Source organism: Sarcophilus harrisii, chromosome 2 (genome assembly GCF_902635505.1).
Source record: "Sarcophilus harrisii chromosome 2, mSarHar1.11, whole genome shotgun sequence".
Lineage (NCBI taxonomy): Eukaryota > Metazoa > Chordata > Mammalia > Dasyuromorphia > Dasyuridae > Sarcophilus > Sarcophilus harrisii.
In genome coordinates, this window is record NC_045427.1 from 134730011 (window position 1) to 134749464 (window position 19454).

The window sequence follows — 19454 nt, forward strand, 5'->3', positions numbered from 1 at the left end:
TGGACTGGGTGCCCAGAACACAGAAGTCTTGCTAAGGAAACTTTGGGGTGAGAGGTTGGCAAAGACTCACTTTCTCACGTTCATAAGGCGGCAAGTCCTCCCTGGATCTTCCCTTTCCCCAAGGGCACAGCTCTGGCAACGGGGCATTCCTGCTGGGAGCTCTGTGCAAGGCACACTCTGGAGTTCAAGTCCATCAAGGCCAGGCCTGCTGCCCAGGAATCCTGAGGGGATAATGCATCCTGTCAGGACTCCCCTCTGATCTGCCACTTGCAGCCTCCCTTAGTAGCACCCGTCAGCCCCTTTCCCAGCATTATAGCTCCAGTGCTCATGGTCCTCCCTAGCCCAAGGTTCTATGAGCAGTGATTCTCAAACCAATTGAAATGGTTCACAGACAAATGACTACACAGAGACTAGGGGAGGAGGGCTAGTGTTCTGGGTCCAGGACGGGATAGTGATACAGCCTGCTAAGGAGCTGGACGGTTCCAACTGTAGGCAGAGTGACACCGTCCCCAGAGTGATGTAAGAGTTCCAAGGCAACCACTGGTAGGGTAAGATGATAGGACAGTCCCAACTCGGGCTACCACGGTCGTGAGAAATCCCACGAGGGACTTCAAAATAGAATCAGCCTCGGCTTAGGGATCTGAGAAGTCTAGAAGAGTCCAATCCTGGCACAGCGATGAAGGAGCTGGGACAGGCTCATCTCAGCTCATAAATCCAAAAGGCAAAATAGTTCCAGCCAACTCACTGAGATCTAACAGTCCAGGAAAAGAGATGAAGAGGACGGCAGATCTAATTATTCCCCAGGTGAAGCCTGGGGAGACATCGGCTGATGAGACATCAGAGAGCTGGAGCAATGGCATAATGGCCTAATTAGTCAAAAGCACACCGAGTCCCAGCTTGGGGTCCATGATCCAAATGGGCGAAAGAAGGAACAGTTCTTGGCTAGGAGAGCATGGGTCAGCAGAGACTTGTCTGAGGTGACTTGGAAGGAGCTCCATCAGAGCTGTACTGCCCTTTCTTTTCCATAGCAAAGCACCCAGCTAGTGTTGAAGTAAGATGCCAGTCCCAACAGGGCAACAGGTAAACAAGAAAAAAGGTTCCAGAAGTGGGCAGCAGTGTGCCCCAAGTTGAGAGACTGCAAAGTCTCAAAAGGATCCAGGTGGAAAGAACATTCTAAACGTTGTGGAGTTATCAACTGGAAAAGGACCCCTTGAGTGTGGGACAGGGCCAGAACACCACCCCAAGCCTCACCCTCCAGCCCTTGCCCCGATTCCCCAAGTCCCGGGTACCCCAGTTGCCATTCATGCCTAGCTCATCAACCTCCTTACCTCTCCAGCCATCATGTTCCGCCGTCTCGGCCTTGCTTCCAAGTGGTGGTTCCAAAGCTTCCTGCCAACTCCCAGTCCCCTGTCCCTCACTGTCCGGGAAGGAGTCAGCTGGACGCTTAGGGGCTGGGCTACCCGCTGCTCCCCCCACCTCAGGACTTCCCTCCCTCTTGAGGGACCCAACCTGAGTGGTTGGGCCCACCTCCTCCCCTGGGCACCCAGTCAAACATCCAAATTGCTCAGAATGCCGAGTGAGCCAGGTCTTCTTGAGCTTGGTATGGTGGCTTGGGGGGCAGGCCCCAGGCCCAGGAAGCTTGCCGACTTCTTCAGTGGAACCAGTTGTCCCACTAGTACCACCTTCTGTGCCTTCCTGGCACCTTCCACAGTGGCTATGACTCTCATCTCCAGCAGGCAGATGGGATGAACAGCAGCCCACCTGACTGACAGACTGTCCTGGGGAAGGGCACTCTGACCCAGAGGATGGCCCTGGTTGGGGGTTTCTGAGGTTCCCATTTCGAGGCACTACCCAGGAGCTTCCAAGAGCATGAACCAAACCTGGGGAATGAGTAGGCCAGAGGGTCCGGCCGCCGAGTATATCTGGGCACCCCCCCAAAAGTGGGCAAAGGTTCTGGTGCCCATTGGCCCCTGGCTCCCCATCCTTTTGATAGGGTAGGGACCGATCCATCTCCCCAGCTCTCTGAAGATGCCCACCAGGGGCTACGCCCAACAACCCAGGTTCGGCAGTGGTCAACATCTCTTTTGCCAGGCGAGGTATGCCTAGATCTTTGTGATAAAAGCCCTAAAGGGAGAAGAAAGGGATAAGCTGGGCACTGGCTTTGGCTCTTAACTGAGAGAGATGAAATAGGGGTGAGTGGACCTGGGGGAAAGAAGGAATGATTTATGGAGGACAGTTAATGTGAAATTGACCCTGGGATCCTAGGCCAGATCTTTGTGTTAAAACATCTCTAATCTGGTGCTTGTTTGGGAAGATTCCACACTCAATAAACACTTGTTGAACTGAATGGAATTCTTCTGGAGAAGAGCTTTCACTGAGCAAAGAGAATCAACTGTTTCTTTCCTTCTTTACAGCCTCCCCAGTGTGAATTCCCTCTGGGTGTTCTCCACACTTTCAAGTCCTTACCTTGCTTCCTGAGCTGAAAACAGGAGGACTCTTGGGCTGGGTCCCCAGGTATGCCCAAGGAATAGGAGCTAGGGGCCAATCAGAAGGCCGATCGTGGGGCTGGCTGGGCACCAAGTAAGGAGGCAGGCAGGCAGGCACCCAGAAGGGGGTCCTCTCTAGGATCTTGGTCTCCAGAAGGAAGGGGCAATGTAAGGGCCGGAAAGCCAATGGGTCATTCTTGGGATGGCTGCTACCTTGCTCTGGGGGCAGGAGGTTATGACGAGGTGGGCATGGCTGCCCACAGAGTGCCAGCTGGTGGGCTAGCATTGCTTCCTTCCATCGCAGTCCCTCTTTGGCCCCCAACCATCCAGTCTTTCCCTCACCATTACGGGGTCCCTCACCCCCCAAGAATGGAATTGGGTCATTTGGGCCATGGGGTAAATCATGTGGAAACCAAGAGTCTGGGGTGTTCAGGGTTCCTCTCCAAAAAGGAGCAGGATCTCCCAGGCACAGTGGTCCATAGTGTGGACCCCGTGGCAAGGTGCCTGGCTCTTGTCTGATGCCATTCTCTGATGCTGGCTTCTCCCAGGTGGGGGTATCTTGCAGGTAGGTGTGTGTGCTTTCCATGATGCCTCTGCCCTCATGGGGTTCTCACAAAGGGGCTTCCTGTAGTGAAACCAACAAAGCATGGGCTCAGATGAATTGCCTGGGCATCCCTGTTGCCCCACCCTGGCGGCATTGAGGCAGCACAAACCGGTAAGACAAGTACAAGCCAACAACTGGGCATCAAGCTGCCTGCCCACACATTGCCCTAAGCTTCCCACCCTGGACATGTTGATGCCCCCACTATAAAGAAGCAATATGATGCCTCCCTCTCCTTTCCACTCCTCCTCTTATTCCCTGCCTTATTCCACCAAAGTCAGGAAGCTTCAGTAGAAATAGAAGTGAAGTTGGGATCTCTTTGTATTCTTGTTTTTGTATCATTTAACATCTTTTAAACATTTGTATCATTGGTTTCATCTGACCAGAAAACAGAAACATAATTCATTGATATAGATTATTTTATCTTGGTTGAAAAATTGCTTATTTTTTTAAAAATCCAACTATCTATTCCATATTTATTAGTATACAGTTGTGATTGGTTATTGGTAGAAAATAGCCTATAAACTTAAATATGTTACACTATTATCATACATAAAAAGTCAGATCATGTATAGTAGACTGACCACATCATCCTCCCATGCTCAAGGATCTCCAATGATTCCCTATTGTCTCTAGATAAAATTGCAAACTCCTCAGCTTAGCCTTTAAAGCCATTCCCAATCTGGTATCAGCCTACCTTTCCAGGTTTATTTCACGTTACGCCCCTTCATGAACTCTCTGTTCCAGCCAAACTGGTCTACTCGCTGTTCCCCAAACTCAGCATTCCATCTCCGGCCTCCATGACTTTGAACAGGCTGTGTGCCCCTTCACTGGAATTCACTCCCTCCTCACCTTCTTCTCTTAGAATCCTAAGGTTTTATTCAAGACTCATCTTATGTGTTACCCGCCATGGGAAGTCTTTCCTGGCCCCCTTAGTCATTAACAATCTCTCCCTCCTCAAATCGCTATTGATGTACTTAGCTGTTAAATGATTAATAGCAGGACAGTTTCATCTTTATCCCTGTACACCCATCAAATCTATCATAATGCCTTATACCTAATCCACACTTAATAAATGCATCTTAGGGGATTGGGATTGAATTGGCCTGGGCAGAGTTCTTCAGTTGCACACATTTGGGAGAAGAGGAACAGAAAAGAATAGATTTAAGAGTGGAAAACATCTGATCTAACTACCTCATTGTACAGAGGAAGGGCACTGAACTTCAGAGAGTAGTGAGCAGCAAAGACTGGATTCTAGACCTGTCTTGGAATCTCTACCAAATTTAATGTTTTTTTTCACTACATCATCAGGGGATGAAACCTAGGACTTTCTACCAGTATGGTAAAGAAGAAAAAGTGAGAACCCATAAGAAAGGTCTAAAACCCTTTCTGGAAAAATTATTAAGAATGGGAATCGGATTTGGATCTTAGGTCTAGAATCTTGTTAAGTGTGTGACTTTCAGTTTCTGTCTCAGAGTTAAGGAAATTTAACTAAATGGTCTGCAAGGTCTTGTTCAGCTTTCAAATCTTGAGTCTATGAGTCATGACTATAGCATAATATTTAAAGTTGCAAGAGAGCTCAGAGATTATCTCCTCTAACCCTCTCATTTTACAGAAAAGGAAACTGAGGTTTAGCTGGGTTCCCATTATCGAATCCTAGGCTCCAGGGGATGAAAAGAGTATATCTGGTTAAAAGAAGTAACTAGGGAGGAATGCACCTTAGGGCTGAGGGTGCATTTTGGTATCTCTCCTGGCGTACTATGCAGTGGAAACTGACTCTTCTTGGTCCTCTAAGATTATCCTATTTAGCTCTCCCCTTCCCCCAGGAAGCCCAGAACAGCTGATAGGGTCTGGAATCTCCCCTAGGTTCAGGTTGAGTCCTTGCTCCTAGAAAAAGCTGAGCCATCTTCATAGGGAGGCCCTAAAGTGAAGGGAATTAAGAGGCATCCCTGCTTATTTAAATGAGTCTTCCCAAATGCAGGAAGTCATAATGTCCTTTAGAAGAGGAAGACACACACACAGAGATCCCCTTAGTCAGAGACAGAGAGGTAGGGAAAAGAGGGAAACTCCCAAGCGGAGCAGGGAAGTACCAAGACTGGTGTGACAGGTGTCACTGAGACTAGCATGACAATGTGACACGGGGCTGGCACTGTTTCCCAGGGGAATTCAACACCAGTCCAGAGTCGGGGTCCCAATGCCACAGAAAGAAAAAAAGAGTAAGACCGGTGGGAACTTCAGAAAGAGGACGACCCTGGTTTTCTAGGGGGCAGATTTAAATTTAAAATGCTGCCGGGGGAACGAACAACTTTATACAGAGGCACCCGGGGCCAAGACAACTTGACGGATCAGTTCCGTACTCTCTCGGAGTCCAAATGCCCGGGTTCTCCTCGGTCCCAATGGTAGTACTCACCTGTGCTGCTGGGACCTGGCGCGAGGGTAGCGGGGGTCCTGGCAATTGCCGGACGCGCCCTCCCCATGAGCCGCCTCTGGGGCCTGCGGGCTCCTCTCACCCCCTCTCTCCCCCGAGCGTCGGGGGCGCTCTAGGGCCGCAGGTTGGAGGGGTCAGACTCCGGGATCTGCAGGATGCGGCACACTGCGCGGATGGGCCGCACCAGCTTCTGGGCTGAGGTTGTGGGCTGCGCCATGGGCCGCCGAGACTCCGTGCTGCGCCTCTGGGTGGTCCGGGCCGGGCCGGGATTGGGGAGCGGGTGCCCCGGGGATAGAGGGAGCTAAGCCGGGGGGAGCGGGCGCCCCCGGAGGGAGAGGGAGCTGGGCGAAAGTGGGGAAGAGGGCTCCCCGGAGGGAGAGTGAGCTGGGCTACGGGGAGGGGGGGAACGGGCTCCCCGAGGGGAGAATAAACTGGATGGTGGGGGGGAGAAGGCGCCCCGATTAAAAGGTAGAGTGGGGGGGGGACGCGGCCGAGGGGCCAGGGGAAGGGGTCGTAGGGGGGGCGATCGGGGTGCCCTGGAAGGTGGCTCCACGGGAGCGCAGCGCTGCACGGCTAGTGTAGACCGAGCGGCACGGAGAGCGCAGCAGGACCTCCTATCGCCATCGCCGGACGCGCAAGTGGGGAAGCCGAAAAGCTGCTCCGCGGGTTTACTCCTCCTGCACCCTGCGGGGAACAGGAGCCCGTGATTCCTCAGCCCCGCCCAGGCCTGCCCCCTCCTGGCCCCCGGGGGCTTCCGCCAACGCCCCTGCGATGCCACCGGCTGCGCACCCAGAGAATAAGTCCTTTGTTTCCCCCCTTCCCCCCACATCAGCGGCACCCGGGCGCCTGCTGAGAGAGGCTCCCCCAAGGCAACGTGCCAGCTTCCCAGCGGCCCCACCCTCCCGTGGGCCGGCCCGGAGCCTGGCAGGCGGGCAGCACCCCGCTAGTAGGTGCCAAGCTGGGGAACTGGAGCAAAGGGCGGGAGGGGCTGGGCAGGATTCATGGGGTGGGGCTCCCCCCTCCAGGGTAAGGCATGAAAGGAAGGGGCAGTGTCATCGCTGGCAGTAGCAGTCAGGTTCTCATGGGGTCAAGGATGGGAAACATCTGTTCTGTGACATTGGAGGCTGGGTCTATCTCATGCAGATGTACGGATCCTTCCCCTCCCCCTTTTTTTCCTTTGCCCCTAAGGACACCTTTCCATCTTAACCCCCCCTTACACTCTCTCCCTTAACCAAACCCTGTTATTAAATACTCCAAGGACCACATAACCTTTTCATGAGTCTCAGTTTCCTCATTTGTAAAATGATGGGGTTGGAGTAGGTCTCTGAGAGCCTTTCCAGCATCCTCTGATTCTATTCCATTACCCCATGATCCCCTGGCTTCTAAGCCCAATATGGGGAGAGCAGTTGATGGGAGTGGCCCAGGGGGAGGGACCCAAGAATGGGAGAGGAAATGGGAAAGTGAGGTACCCTTCCACCCAAGAAAGCATCAAGGTTCCTCTGTGGGGGTGGTTCAAGAAGCACAACCAGGTTCACAGACAGCCAGACAGATTCACACACATACACAAACTCAATAGGCAACTCCCTTCACCTGGGCACCCATCCCCCATCCCTTCCTCCCTTAAGTCTGACTCAAGAGAGAACAGCTCTCTATCTCCAAGATAATGTTAGGACCTAGCCCTGATCCATAAAGCTGGCTACTGTCATTACATGAGAGGATTTAGGTGGCCAGGGTCCAGGGAAGGAGGAGGGAAGAAAGGGAGAGTAAAGAAGGGAGGGGGTTTCCTTCTCTGGACCCAGAAGAGCCCTCATCAATGAAGATCTTACTCAGAAAGAAGAAAACCTAATAAGGACTGGTGAGAGGCAGGAGAGGGAAGAAGTTAGAGGGTTAAAGGATACTGAACAGGAAGAAGAGCTCCAGAGGGAGCTGGGTTATTCAGATCCTGTGTTCTGTTAAGGTAGCTTCTCATCCAGTATTAGAGCCTCCATGTCTGGAGGCAGTCCCTCTTCCCCCAGACTGGCTTGGGTCTGTTCACGGTCCCTGTTCCCAATCCCCACCCTCACCCCTCAGATGCCTGGCCTGAGAGGAGCTTCAGGGAGTACAAGAGGGTGGCACTATCTGGCCAGCGGTATTGGCAGGGGGATAATCCCCACATGTCCCTGATGGGGCTCCCAGCATTCCAGACAGTGCCAGGGGTGGGGGGCACCTGGCCTGAGCCTTCGGAGACCCTCTGGGAAAGCCCAGGTCCCAAGTTCCACGTCTCGGAGCCAGCCGTGGGTGAGGACAGGCCCCCCTGGGTGTCAGGCCAGGTATTTTTCCCCAAGGTCTGTGACTCATTTTGACTCTGACTGCTCCTTCCCAGCACAGGCTCCCAGAAAAGCTGGGAAGTAGGGGCGATGGAGTGCAGCGGATCCCCTCCACAGCCCCACCCAGCCGAGCCTGGCTTCCAGTCTATCCCTCCTGGGCCAACCCTAGAGCCCAGGGCCTTTCAGTCGGCACCTCTTGGCCCTGAGAGCGGAGCAGCACTGTGGGAATACACATAAAGGAGCAAGTACCCAGGAAAAAGTGATACACAGATGGACACATACAAAGGCAAGCCGACCAATACCCAAAACATAGGCGTGCCCAGACATAGACCTGAACCAACCCCCACACAGACAAGCACAAACACAAACAAACATACATACGGGCATCTGGGAGCTCCACCCACCTTCACCCCTTTCCTCAGAGTCCCTTACCTGGGCAGGCTAGCCAGGCCTCCCTCCCTGGAGCAGCCCCCGGACCGGGGGAGGGCGGCCCCGGACAGCCAGGCCAAGCTGCCACTAATCTGGGCAGGGAAGGGGGGGGCACCCACGTCAGAGCTGGGACTGCCGGGTGGAGGGCATCCGAGGACATCCCCTCCTACACATGCGGCTGTCTGGGCACCTAGCCCTACTTCCCCAGCCCCTCCATCCCACAGATAGCTGAAGCTGGCTGCCTCCCCTATGGTGGAGAGTGTCGGGGGTTAATCCCATCAGAGCCCCCGAGGACCTGGGTGGGGGTGGGGGACCATGAGAAGGGGAGGGCTTTGTTGGAAGATGACTTTATTGCTAAAGAAAAGGTCTGTGGCAGACAATTCTCCTCTCTCACCCACCTCCCTAACATGATTTCGTTTCCTCTTCCTGATCATAACCCTCTCCCCACTGAAACAAAAACTCTAACCACCCTCAGAGTAAATCATTTAATAAATGTTTGTGGCATTGAGGGAGAGGGAGCTGCTTCTGGGATGCCCTCCATTCAGGGCTGCTTTACCTTACCCTAACCAACCGCTTTGAGTACCCGCACTCTCCATGAGTGGAGCTAAAGAAAAGTCTCTGGACCAGGCTCTCCCCCCCAACCCGCCACGCCCCTAGCAGTGGGCATCTCTGTGGCTGCACTCTGGGGCCCTGTCATTTGTGGTCAGCTGTTGGAAGCTCTGACCCCAGGGGCTGAGGAGGGGGAAGGGACTAGATTTTCATCTCCTCCCCTTTCCTCCCCCCCCAGGGTGGGGCAGTGCCAGCCAGGACAACCTGGCCCTGGCCAGGGCCAAGACTGTGTTGAAACAAGAGGCTAATTACGTTGCTGAAACTGGCATCTAAAAATACAGCAACAGGGCCATGTGTGTGCTGTGCACATGGAGGACGAGACAGCGGGTGGGGGAGTGGGGAGGAGGGAAACTGAGACTTAAGAGAGAGGGAAGCCGTGATTGAGATGGAAGAAAAAGACTGATATAGGAAGCTGGCAGGAAATGTGGGGGAAGAGGTTGTGGGGGGAAAGGAGTGATGGAGAGACAGGAGAAGAAACACTGGGGAGGAAGAACAAGAGAAAAAAGGGAAGCAAGAGAGAGAACAGAAAAAGAGGTCCACATGGGAAGGAAGGTAAGGTGGTCTTCCACAGAAGAAGGGATGGATTGAGAGAAGGTGAGAGGGTGGGTGGATCCAGAACAGAACGCAACTCTTTGGAGGGCTGAACTGAAGCCAGAGGCCCAGCTGCGGTCACTAGGATCCAGGCTGGGTCAAGGATGAACATGACAGAGGAAGGGGTGTAATGCAGAAGAGGGATGGAATATGCTCCTGCTTGGCCCCAGAGGGCACAATGAGAAACATTGGGGAGAGGATTCAGAAAGGCAGATCTAGGCTTGCTTTAAGGAAAAACTTCCTTAACAATTAAGAGCTCTCCAGGAGAAGGAGGAATGTGCTGCCTTAGGAAGCACTCTTTTATTAGATGTTTTTAGTCAGAGGGAGATGACCACTTGTATCAAAAGCTGCAGAGATGTTCCTGTATAGATTCTACTACATGGCTTCTGACCTTTCTTCCAGCTCCAGAATTCTGTAATTCTGTGAGATGGATTAAGTGATCCTTAGGGGATGTGGGAGCCCAGACTGTGGGGGTAGATAAGGCCTTGAATCCTTTGGACAGGCAGGGTTTCCCCTTGTGTACCTGACAGCCCAGAAAATCCTGCATGACCTCTTAATTCCACTCCAGAAACCAGGGAGAATGTGGCCAGGAGAGGGACAGAAAATCAGAATTTGTCCCCCTCACATAGAGATAGAATCTTAGCTCTGAGACCTTTGAGACATTACAGAGTTTATTTGGTCCAAATTCCCACCCAGTGCACAAATCCCCTCTTAATTACACACTTGACCAGATGCCTAGCTTCTACTTAAATATTCCAAGAAGTAACAAGATTCTCATTATCTTAATATGGCAAATACATCCCATCTGGATTGAGAGTATCAGCTCTGGATCGAGCTGGAGAGAGTAACAGCTCTGGATAGAGGATTAAGACTTAGTCAATGGTCACTAGAATATGAGCACAGAGAAAAGCCTCCATCCTAAGAGGAACAGTTAGATTGGAGTAGCTGGTCCATTCTGACCCACAATCAAAAAGATGTTCTAAGGCTTGGGAATTTTGTTTTCTTTTATTCTGGTTTCATGAGTATGGTAGAAACTGGGAGACTAAGCTGAGTTCCCAATACTGTTTTGTCATTTTGTGTGACTCTTTGTGACTCCATTTGGGGTTTTCTTGGCAAAGATATTAAAATGGTTTGCCATTTCCCTCTTCAGCTCATTTTACAGATGAGGAAACTCTGGTACATAGGGTTAAGTGACTTGTGCAGGATCACACAGCTAATATGTGTCTGAGGCCAGATTTCAACTCAGGGAGATGTCTTCTTGATTCCAGGTCCAGCGCTCTATCCTCCCTAGGAGCCCCAAGTTTCTCACACCTGGGTACAAACACTAAATGTCCATCGAGTACCTACTATGTGCTCAGAAGTGTGCTAGCCACTCTGAAGGGTATGAATGGCTCCCTGCCTTCAGGAGGTTTGCAACCTAGTTAAGGAAAGAATCCATAAAAAGAATACATTTACTACTTGTACTCTTAGCTTTAGTGCCAAGTTTAGTGGTACAATCCAGTAATTACTGACCTTTAGAATAAGGAGAGATCACTGGAGTCTGGGATAGTTAGGGAAAGCTACCTGAAAAGATAGGTTTTGAACTGAGTCTTGCAGAATTCATGTACAAGGAGAAAGGAAGGGGGATTTTGAAGGAGAAAGCTTTCGAAAGAGTAAAGAAGAAATTGTTTTTGTTTTTTTTAGGGAACAAGAATGAATGAATGAAGCATAATTTATTATGTGCCAAATATAGGAGAAACAAAGAACTGTCTAATGGGGGAGATACGACTTCCAGAGGAATGGTGAGCAGGGAAGGGAGAGATAGGGTAGGGATTGTCCACAGCAGCAGGCTTTATGGTGAGATGACCTGGGTAGATGACTGGATGAGACGTGAAGGTCAAAGCCAGCCAGGAAGTGTAGTGGGCAGAAGGGCCAGTCTCTATACATCCATTTACCAATCCACTGCTTTGGTTCCTAGGTTTGGTGCTCCCTATAGGCTGGATGTTAGGTCTTGAATGTAGTATGGAGGAGCAGATCATCAGAGGCAGGCAGAAGGCAAGATCACCTCAGTAGCCGAATGTGATGGGAGACAAGCATGGTAAGGGGGAAGACAGGATTAGAGGTATCTATAGGGGAAGAGTGGAGGGATAAATTGGAGACAGAGGTTCAGGTTGGGTCTTAAATGTTAGAAACAAGATGTTCCTATCTTCTTACAGAGAAGATCTGAGATCTGGGTGACATCAGTCTTATAAATGGTGGCAAGTTGCAGCTTGCTGTGACTTCCTCCTGGAAACCTTTCAATCCACAGTGATGCCCCATTCTGTCTTTCCAGAGCAATGTCAGACCCATTCAGATCTGCATTGTTGCCTTCTTTCAACTGCCTTGTCTCTTCCCCTAAGTTCTGTGAGCTCCTGGATGGAAGGAGCCGTCATACTTATTCTAGATCTCCCAAAACATAATCAAATACAGGACTAGACACACAGTCGGGATTCCCAGCGACTGAGGATGAATTCTTGGTGATTGCCTTGGTCTCACACCTAGATATCATTTGAATGCTTAACACCTCAAGAGACATAAGAGCTCAGAGTTCTACAACAGCTGAGTAGGAATCTCCATATACCTGTCCATGGGTTCTGCAAAGACATTGAACACTCCAGTGATGGGAACTTTTTTAAGCCAGACCAGTCCACTTTTAGACAGCTCTATTTAGCAAATTCTTCCTTCAATTGGGCCAAAATTTGACTTTCTGTAACATCTACCCATTGGTGCCAGTTCTGCTCTTTGAGGCAAAACAGAAAACAACAAAAAATCATGGACTTCTGCCCATGAAAGGAGGGGGCAGCTCCAAGGCATTAATTACTGAAACGAGCAGGCTGTAGTTTTGCTTGGAATCGCTCTCCTCCCTGAGCCAAGCCTTAAGTCAGAACTTCATATTCTCTGGGAAGGTCGAGGAGGACAGTCAGGGAGGCTCTGAGGTGGCCCCAATGCTCCTTGAGTCTTTCCAACCCCAAAATGACAGGCCCAGGAACACTCAAAAACCTGCTGCCCAGTGACCACTCTAATACGGGGAGACCTCATAAACCTATCAGGATTAAGGCACAGCGTCAGGCCTGGTCCACTTCTCCCTAATCACTAAGACACAGTTAATCTTTGAACTGATCACTAAACTCATCGGCCACCTTGCCTCCTCCCTTTCTCACTGGCTCCCCAGCCCGAGTTAAGGATCCCTTGACAAAACACTGGCTCCTACTTGTGCCCAGGGCTACCAAGATGGGTAAGGAAGGAGTGATGTGTCTAGAACCATCAGGGATTGAAGGTAGAGACCGGGCAGAAGGAAGGCCTGAAAGGACTGGAGAGCCGCACGAAACCGGCCCAGCGGGCAGAGGAGGCCGAGCGGCGGCCAGCTGCAGGAGGGTTATCAGTTGGTATCTGATGAGTCTGAGGAGCAAAATCCCTGCCCAGGATGCTCTGTGCTCAGGTACAGAAGGGATCCCTGGCTCCAGAGGGACGCCCCCCAAAGGGGCTGGCTCCGTTCGGAGCGCATCCCTCCACGAGCAGGACAACCCTACTCGCCAGGGCACCGTCCCTGCCTTGAAATTTCCCCATCAGGCACCAGTGGTTGGGGAGTGGCCAGGGGTCAGGGTAAGCCTGGAAAACTGGTGCTGCGGCTGCCCCCGTGTGGCCTCCCTCCAGGGATGCAGCGCTCCTGGGCTAAGGCTGCGCCTGCTGAGGGGTAGGACAGGATTTCCAGCTTGAGCTGGGAGGCTAGTCAGGGCCCTGCACATTTTCCACCCTTGGAAAAAGGTGGCTTTCTCTTTGTTTCAAGATAAAAGCGCTATTATCTTAAGGCGTGAAAAGGAAGTCCTGGAGGGAGACAGGGAAGACCTTTTCAAATAAACATTTCAAAAAAGAGGGGGAGGCAAGAAACCCACCTTGAGGCTTTGGGGGGAGAAAAAAAAGGATAAACACAGAGCAAAGTCCATGTATTTATTTATCAAAACCATTACAAACTTGGCTACACACCAACACACATATACACATATACAAACACATACACACACATACATACGACCCCTGAAGAGGCCTGTCAAGTAACATGGGGAAGGGGATGGAATGATCAAAGCTCCGTCTGGAATGGAGGGGAGAGATGAAGGGGAATCAAGGCTCCCCCTGTCTCCTGACCATTAAGGGTCCAGGGGGGAGGGGGAGGGAGGGAAAGGCAATGCCAGAAAATGGGCAATAAATAACCCTCAGGTCAAGGCACAAAGGAGGGATTGCTTTGGCATATTGAAAACACAGAAATTGGGCAATGCCAATGGGTGACCCCTTTGGAACACTGACCCCAGAGCCAGGAGGAGGTGCTGGTCAGGGCTGGCCTGGGGTTTCATAGAGTCCAGGCTGGCAGGTGAGGGGAGGAGGATCCCCTCGGGCCCACCAAGAGCACTTTGATGGGGAGGGGATGTTAAGTCAAGGAGAGGGCATTGGGGCAAAGAGAGATCATGTGGAAATTGATGAAAACCATCCCCAAAGGGGGCATTTCTGCCTTTTCCAGTGTCCACGGACCAAACTCCCTCTCCTCCAACCTCCCCTCTGTATCCAGAGTGGGGTGTTAGAAGGGAGGGACAAGGTGGCTGGAGGTAGAGTGGAATGGGAGATGCTGGGCATTAGCTGTCCAGGTCTGATGGGGCCGCCTTCTTCCTTGTCCGAGATTTCAGGGAGCGGGAGGTGCCCTGTGGGGGAGGAGACATGGGTGAGAAATGGGTCCCGGGTCCTCCGACAGCCCAGCTGTGCAGCCCTCATCTCTCTCCCCTCACCTCTCTCACCAGTGGCTTCCTCTTGCCAATCCGGAGGCTCTGGCTCCTCACCAAGGGCTTCTCCCTTGGACGGGGAAGGGTGTGGGCCTTTGTCTGGGAATCGGACCAACACTCATCTTCAGTGTCACTGTCCTGCAGGCCCCCGGGGCGGTACCCTGGCAGAAGCAGAGAGAGAAGGAATATAGAGGCTTCCCATAAGCAGCTGTATTTTCTGCTTTCTCAAGATTTCCCCAACTGACTGAGAATGCAAGATACTGATTCTGAGCTAAGAGCCATTTTCACGATATCTCCAAACCTGGGACAGGTCCCTGGTATCATTCCCTTCAGCCCCATCACTTCCCCCTAGGCCTAGCAAGACCTGTTCTCAAGGCTGGCCAGCAAAGCAGGCTCACAATAACCTAAATAGCTGACATTGCTATGTACTTTAAAGTTTACAGAGCATTTCACATCTATTACCTCACCCAAGCCTCTGAATAAATCCTGAGAGAACAACTATAAAATAGTATTATTCACATTTTACAGATAAGGAAATGGAGGGCTGGAGAGATTAAGTGACTAGCCTGTGGCCACACAACAGCAGGATCAGGATTCAGTAATCCTTTCCACTTACAAGTGCCTTGTCACTGGCCCAGTTCTGCCAGCCCCCTCCCTGAGCACAGCTCATCTTCTCCCCCCTTCCCTGCCCCCACGCACTGATGGGTGGTCTCCGGTGCAAATCCTGGTCCTCCAGGTAGAGGGGATCCTGATAAGATGGAGCAGGATTGTCAGGGATGGAGCGCAGGTCCTGCATGGAGAAGCTCCGAAGCCTGCCAGCGAGGGCACCCTGGCTCTGCGGGGAAAGGAGATGGTCACTGGGCATTTTGGCCATGGAGAGGGCCCAGGAGGAGCATGGCAGGGCTCAGGAGTAGCTCCACAGCTGGTGAGGAGGAGTACCCAGACTGGGAGGCACGAGCTTCCCTGCTGCCTCGGGGCTCAGGGCCCAGCCTGGGGGGGCTCATGGATGTGGGGCTGAAAGCTGCCTTGGAGATCTTATGACATATTTACTTGCCCAAGCTCAGGAAGCTAGTTATCAGCAGAAACAAGGTAAGAACCAGGATCTTGGGGCCCTAAGAGTTTCCCAATTTAGAGCTGTAAAAGATGTGATCATCCAGTCTGAAGTCCTCATGTTACAGGGAGGAAAAGGAATGCCAGTGACTTAATGGATGCGTGAGGGTAAGGACCGGAGTCAAGTCTGTGACTGGGTTCCAGCTCGCCCCAGTGTCTCCCCAAGAAGTCTTTCACTGCATGTCGGGACAGTGGGCAGCACCCCCCAGACCCGGTGCCCAGAGGGCCAGGCTGGCACCTTGGCAGCTGCCTGCACGGCGGCAGTGGCAGCGATGTTCAGACCGCGCTTCCCGAAGCTCAGCACCGTCTCATAGCTGCGCTCCTTTGCCTGCACGATGTATGAGTCGATCTCCTGGGGACAAGGGAAGTCATGAGGGAAGGGGAGGTGTTCCAGAGCCCCACCACCCTTCTCTCCACAAGCCTGTAGCCAAGAGGCCGTGTTCCAGACACTGGTGACACAGCGAGAATCTGAGAGGTTTTCTCTTTTGGGAGCAATTTCTACTTAAAAACAAACATGTCTGTATCTTTACACCAATATAACTGGGAGAGAGGGGGCTGTACTTCCCTCCTGTCTCAGGACCGTCTCCAAGTGTAGGAAGCCAGATACAAGCCTGTTCCCAAGGAACCCCAATCCTGGGCTCCCCATGAAGGTCCTACTCTGCCCCACTCCCAGCCAGAGCCATGTGTCACGCATGTTAACATTTTCTACCGGGTTCTAGTGAGCCCTGCTATATTCATTGGATCCTCACTTGTGAGGCAGGAGGACAGGGATAGTGATTCCCATTTTGTGGATGAGTAAGTGGAGGCACAGATGTGGACAGTGCCTCGTGCAACATCAAACATCAATTAGCGGCCGAGTGGAGGACTCCTGAGTCTCAGTTCGAGGCCTTCCCTTTCCCCCTCAGTCTCTCTCCTTCCTACCTTCTCCCGGTAGGAAAGGGCTGGATGGACAAACTTCCTATAAAGCAGGCTGGCACCCTTGGTGTAAGGGGAGAGGAGCCACACCACAAATGCCATCTTGATCTCATAATAGAAAGGAAACCTGTAAGAGAGGGTCAAAGGCAGGAAGCAATCAGGAGGGGGAGGAAGCCAGCACTGCCCAGTCCCCCTCCCCAGCCGCCCACCACCCCCATACCAGGAAATGAAGATGTCTGAGAAGGTCTCTATTGTCATAAAGAAGGCGAAAACAATCCAGTACATCATCCATCGGACCTGCGGGAGGGAGGATGACCAGGGTCAGCTGCGCAGCCTCCCCTGATCCCTCCCCACTAGCCCGAGTCTGGCGGAGACATTCCCGGAGAAGCTGGTCCTGCTGCATTCCGCCTCCAGAGACTCATCCCCACCAGAACTCGGGCTGTTTCCTCCACTCCCTCTCAGACACCATCCCTAACATCCTTCCTCTGGAGGACCCTGTCCCTTGTCTAACCCCCTCGCTTACCACCCGCTGGTGATGGGGATGACTTATACGACATTTATGGCTAAAAGGTGCTCTAGATTCTCCCATATGTCACAGCAAACACCAGAGATATTTTCCTCATTTGCAGACTGAGGGTAGTTGACAAATTTGCGTTTACAAGTAGCTGAGGTGTGGCCTGATGAAGCAATCTGCTCACAGCCAGCTAGCCAGGGACAATGGAGTCACACTCCGGGCTGTGTGGCCCGGTCTCCTGGTCCTGCCTCCGTCCGCTTCCCCGAGGCTGCCCTCCCGTCAACATGCCCCTGCCCCGGCCGGCTGCTGCTCCGCCCCAGCTGTGCCATCTGCCTCGCGGCCTGCCCCCCACGGCGGTCCGCACTCACGTATTCTCGGATATTCTTGGTCTTCACAGCTTTGTAGGAGGCGTAGGCGGGGTACAGCATTCCAAACACCAGCCTGCGGAGCAGAGGAGGAGGTCCGCGGGAGGCTCGGGAAGGGCCCGCGGGAGGCTCGGGAAGGGCCCGCAGCCTCCTTTCTGCTCTTTTGTCACTCGGGAGGAGCTGAGGCTCTGAGCGGGAGGGAGAAGCGTGCGCCGAGACCCCAAGGGGGGCTGAGGCCTGGGGTGACCCGCCCCCCAATCTGCGCCCCTGCCACTATTACGGCCTCCAAGCGCGGGCCCTCTGCTCTCCGTCCTCCCCCCCCCCCCCCCCCCCCCACGGAGCGACATCGATCAGTTCCTGAGCGGGCGCATCCACGTGAGTCAGAGCCCGGCAGGCCCCCTCCCCGTCCCCTGGCAAACAAACCTTCTGAGGCCTGCCCGGGCCTGCGGCCGCCTCCCACGGGGGAGGGCACCGGGCCATGCGCCAGCCCTGCAGGGTGTGTGGGTACGGGGAGGCCCCGGCCCTCTGCCCCCTGGGCGCCCGGCCTGGCTCGGAGCGTCAGCACTCCCGGGGGGGAGGGGGAGGCGGCGGGACCCTCCCGGAGGGCGACCCCGGGGAGGCGGTGCGTTACCTAGAGACCGAGGGTGGGTCACGTGCTCGCTCCGGCAGGAAGAAGCACCCGGATTCTTGGCCCGGTGGGCCTCGCCGCCCCCCACCGCGAGGGGGGTCCCCAAGCCCCTCCCCTACAAGCGGGCCTAGGAGCCCCCCAGAGCGCTCTGAGGGCGGGGGGCGCCCGAGGGCCGGCCGCCCCTTCCCATCCTCCCGCCCCGATACTCACACCACCAACCGGGAGATCACCCAGGACACCATCCTGCCGGCTGTGGCGGGGGGAGGTGCGGCGTCCGGGGCAAGGCGGGGCAGGGGCGCTGCGGGGGGGACACGCCCGGCCGCCGCCCCCCGCCGGGGGAGGGAGAGGCTGGCAGAGCCGGGAGAGGGGGCGCGCTGGCCGCTCCGGTCTCCCTCCGCGATGCCCGAGCCCGGCCGCCGCTGCCGCCCCGTCGGGCCCGAGGCGGAGTTTGCAACCGACTTGAAAGTTGCACTGACCTAACTTCTGTCCAATCCCCGAGGCCCGAGCCGGCGCAGGCGCAGTGCGGGCCCGGAAGGCCGCGGCCGAGCGGGGGCGAGTAAGCGGATCCTTAAAGGGGCCGCGCGAGTTCTGCCTGCCCCGGCGGGCGCTGCGGGGGGCCGGGGTCCTGGGGGCGGGGGGGCGCACAAAGTCTTCAGCCCGCCCTCCTTTCCTAGGAGGAAACCCAGGCCCGGGACGCCGAGGTGCCGGGATTCGAACCCGCGCCCCGAACACCAACTCCCCGGCCGTCACCCTTGCTGTGCCGCGGGAAATGGGCTCCTTGCGCTTACGCTTACACTTAATTACTGTTTTAACCAATTTAATTAATTTTAAACGATCTCAGAAATAACGATGATCAATAATTTATTGTTTAATAACTTTGTTATTATTGTTGTTAATGTTCTTTTAAATTTTTGCGCTTCACATTCTTTTCCCTCCTTCCCTCCGAGAAGGCGAGCAACATTGTATCGGTTATCCTCGCGAACTCGTGCGAAATAGGTCGGCAATAGCCCTTCTCGGGGAAGTAAAACAGGAAACGAATAAATAAATCTTACATTTAGCAAATGGAACGATTTGCAGTTACTCACTGCCCCACCCTTCCCCTCCCACATACACACACTTATTTCAAATCCTGCCTTTGTCTTCTACCTTCTGAGTTCCTGGACCTAGGTAGAACGGGAAGTTTCCTTTGGAGCCCCTCAGAGTCCCGAGAAATCTCAAGCAGTCGCCTTGTGGCCAGGCCAGTGTCCCAGGGTCACAGAATAAATGGGGGAGAGTAAAGGACCGGAAGACTGGCAAGGGAGAAGAGCTGGGGCAGCTTTGGAAAGGCCTGGAACACTAACAAGATTTTCTGCCTGATCCTGTGTAAGGATCACATCCTTATCCTGATGATAAGGAGTGATGGGGTTTATTGAGCAGGGAGTGACAGGTCACACCTGTGCGATGATGGGAAGTTGCCGAGGGGAGGATGGATTGGATGGGGAGAGACCTAAGGCAGACAGACCCAACTGCGGGCTTTTGCAGTAGCCCAAAGAGCCTCCGCCGCCATGCCCAAGGTCTAAATGTAAACTTGAAGGAAGGCAGGCATGTTGTTTTTTAGTCGCGACTCCATTTGGGGTTTTCTTGGCAAAGACACTGCAGGGTTCGGCTATTTCCTTCTCCTGCCCTTTTTACAGATGAGAAACGGA

The 19454-nt window shown here is 53.5% G+C and overlaps 2 protein-coding genes across 14 annotated transcripts in view; both read right to left on the minus strand.

The window, feature by feature from the left end:
- The window catches only part of HR (HR lysine demethylase and nuclear receptor corepressor), a 43388-nt gene extending 37012 nt beyond the window's left edge, over nt 1–6376 (minus strand). For 7 of the 11 annotated variants that reach the window (XR_002769165.2, XR_002769163.2, XR_002769164.2 and 4 more), the window contains exons 1-5: nt 5498–6376; nt 3785–3956; nt 2467–3111; nt 1329–2124; nt 71–221 (exon numbers count right to left, since the gene is read on the minus strand). Coding sequence is in view for 4 of the 11 variants with exons in the window: in XM_031950863.1 (XP_031806723.1) it covers nt 71–221; nt 1329–2124; nt 2467–3072 (1553 nt within the window). In the remaining 7 variants the exon portion in view is untranslated. The remainder of the gene's footprint in view (nt 1–70; nt 222–1328; nt 2125–2466; nt 3112–3784; nt 3957–5497) is intronic. The other 4 variants (XM_031950863.1, XM_023494777.2, XM_012540043.3 and 1 more) reach the window with 4 other exon arrangements.
- Nucleotides 6377–13402: 7026 nt separating this feature from the next.
- Nucleotides 13403–18271, minus strand: REEP4 (receptor accessory protein 4). 3 transcript variants are annotated; one of them, XM_031950866.1, is made up of 8 exons: nt 17980–18271; nt 17145–17217; nt 16483–16559; nt 16269–16389; nt 15586–15699; nt 14937–15072; nt 14253–14398; nt 13403–14159 (listed from the first exon to the last, which is right to left on the minus strand). In XM_031950866.1, exons 1-8 carry the CDS (start codon nt 18009–18011, stop codon nt 14094–14096), a joined length of 765 nt encoding a protein of 254 aa, XP_031806726.1. In that variant the 5' UTR covers nt 18012–18271; the 3' UTR covers nt 13403–14093. The 3 variants fall into 3 exon arrangements, with proteins under 3 accessions (XP_031806726.1, XP_031806725.1, XP_031806727.1); XM_031950865.1 differs by having other exon boundaries at nt 14244–14398; nt 17980–18270; XM_031950867.1 differs by lacking the exons at nt 17145–17217; nt 17980–18271 and adding an exon at nt 16786–17138 and having other exon boundaries at nt 14244–14398.
- Nucleotides 18272–19454: the final 1183 nt, after the last annotated feature.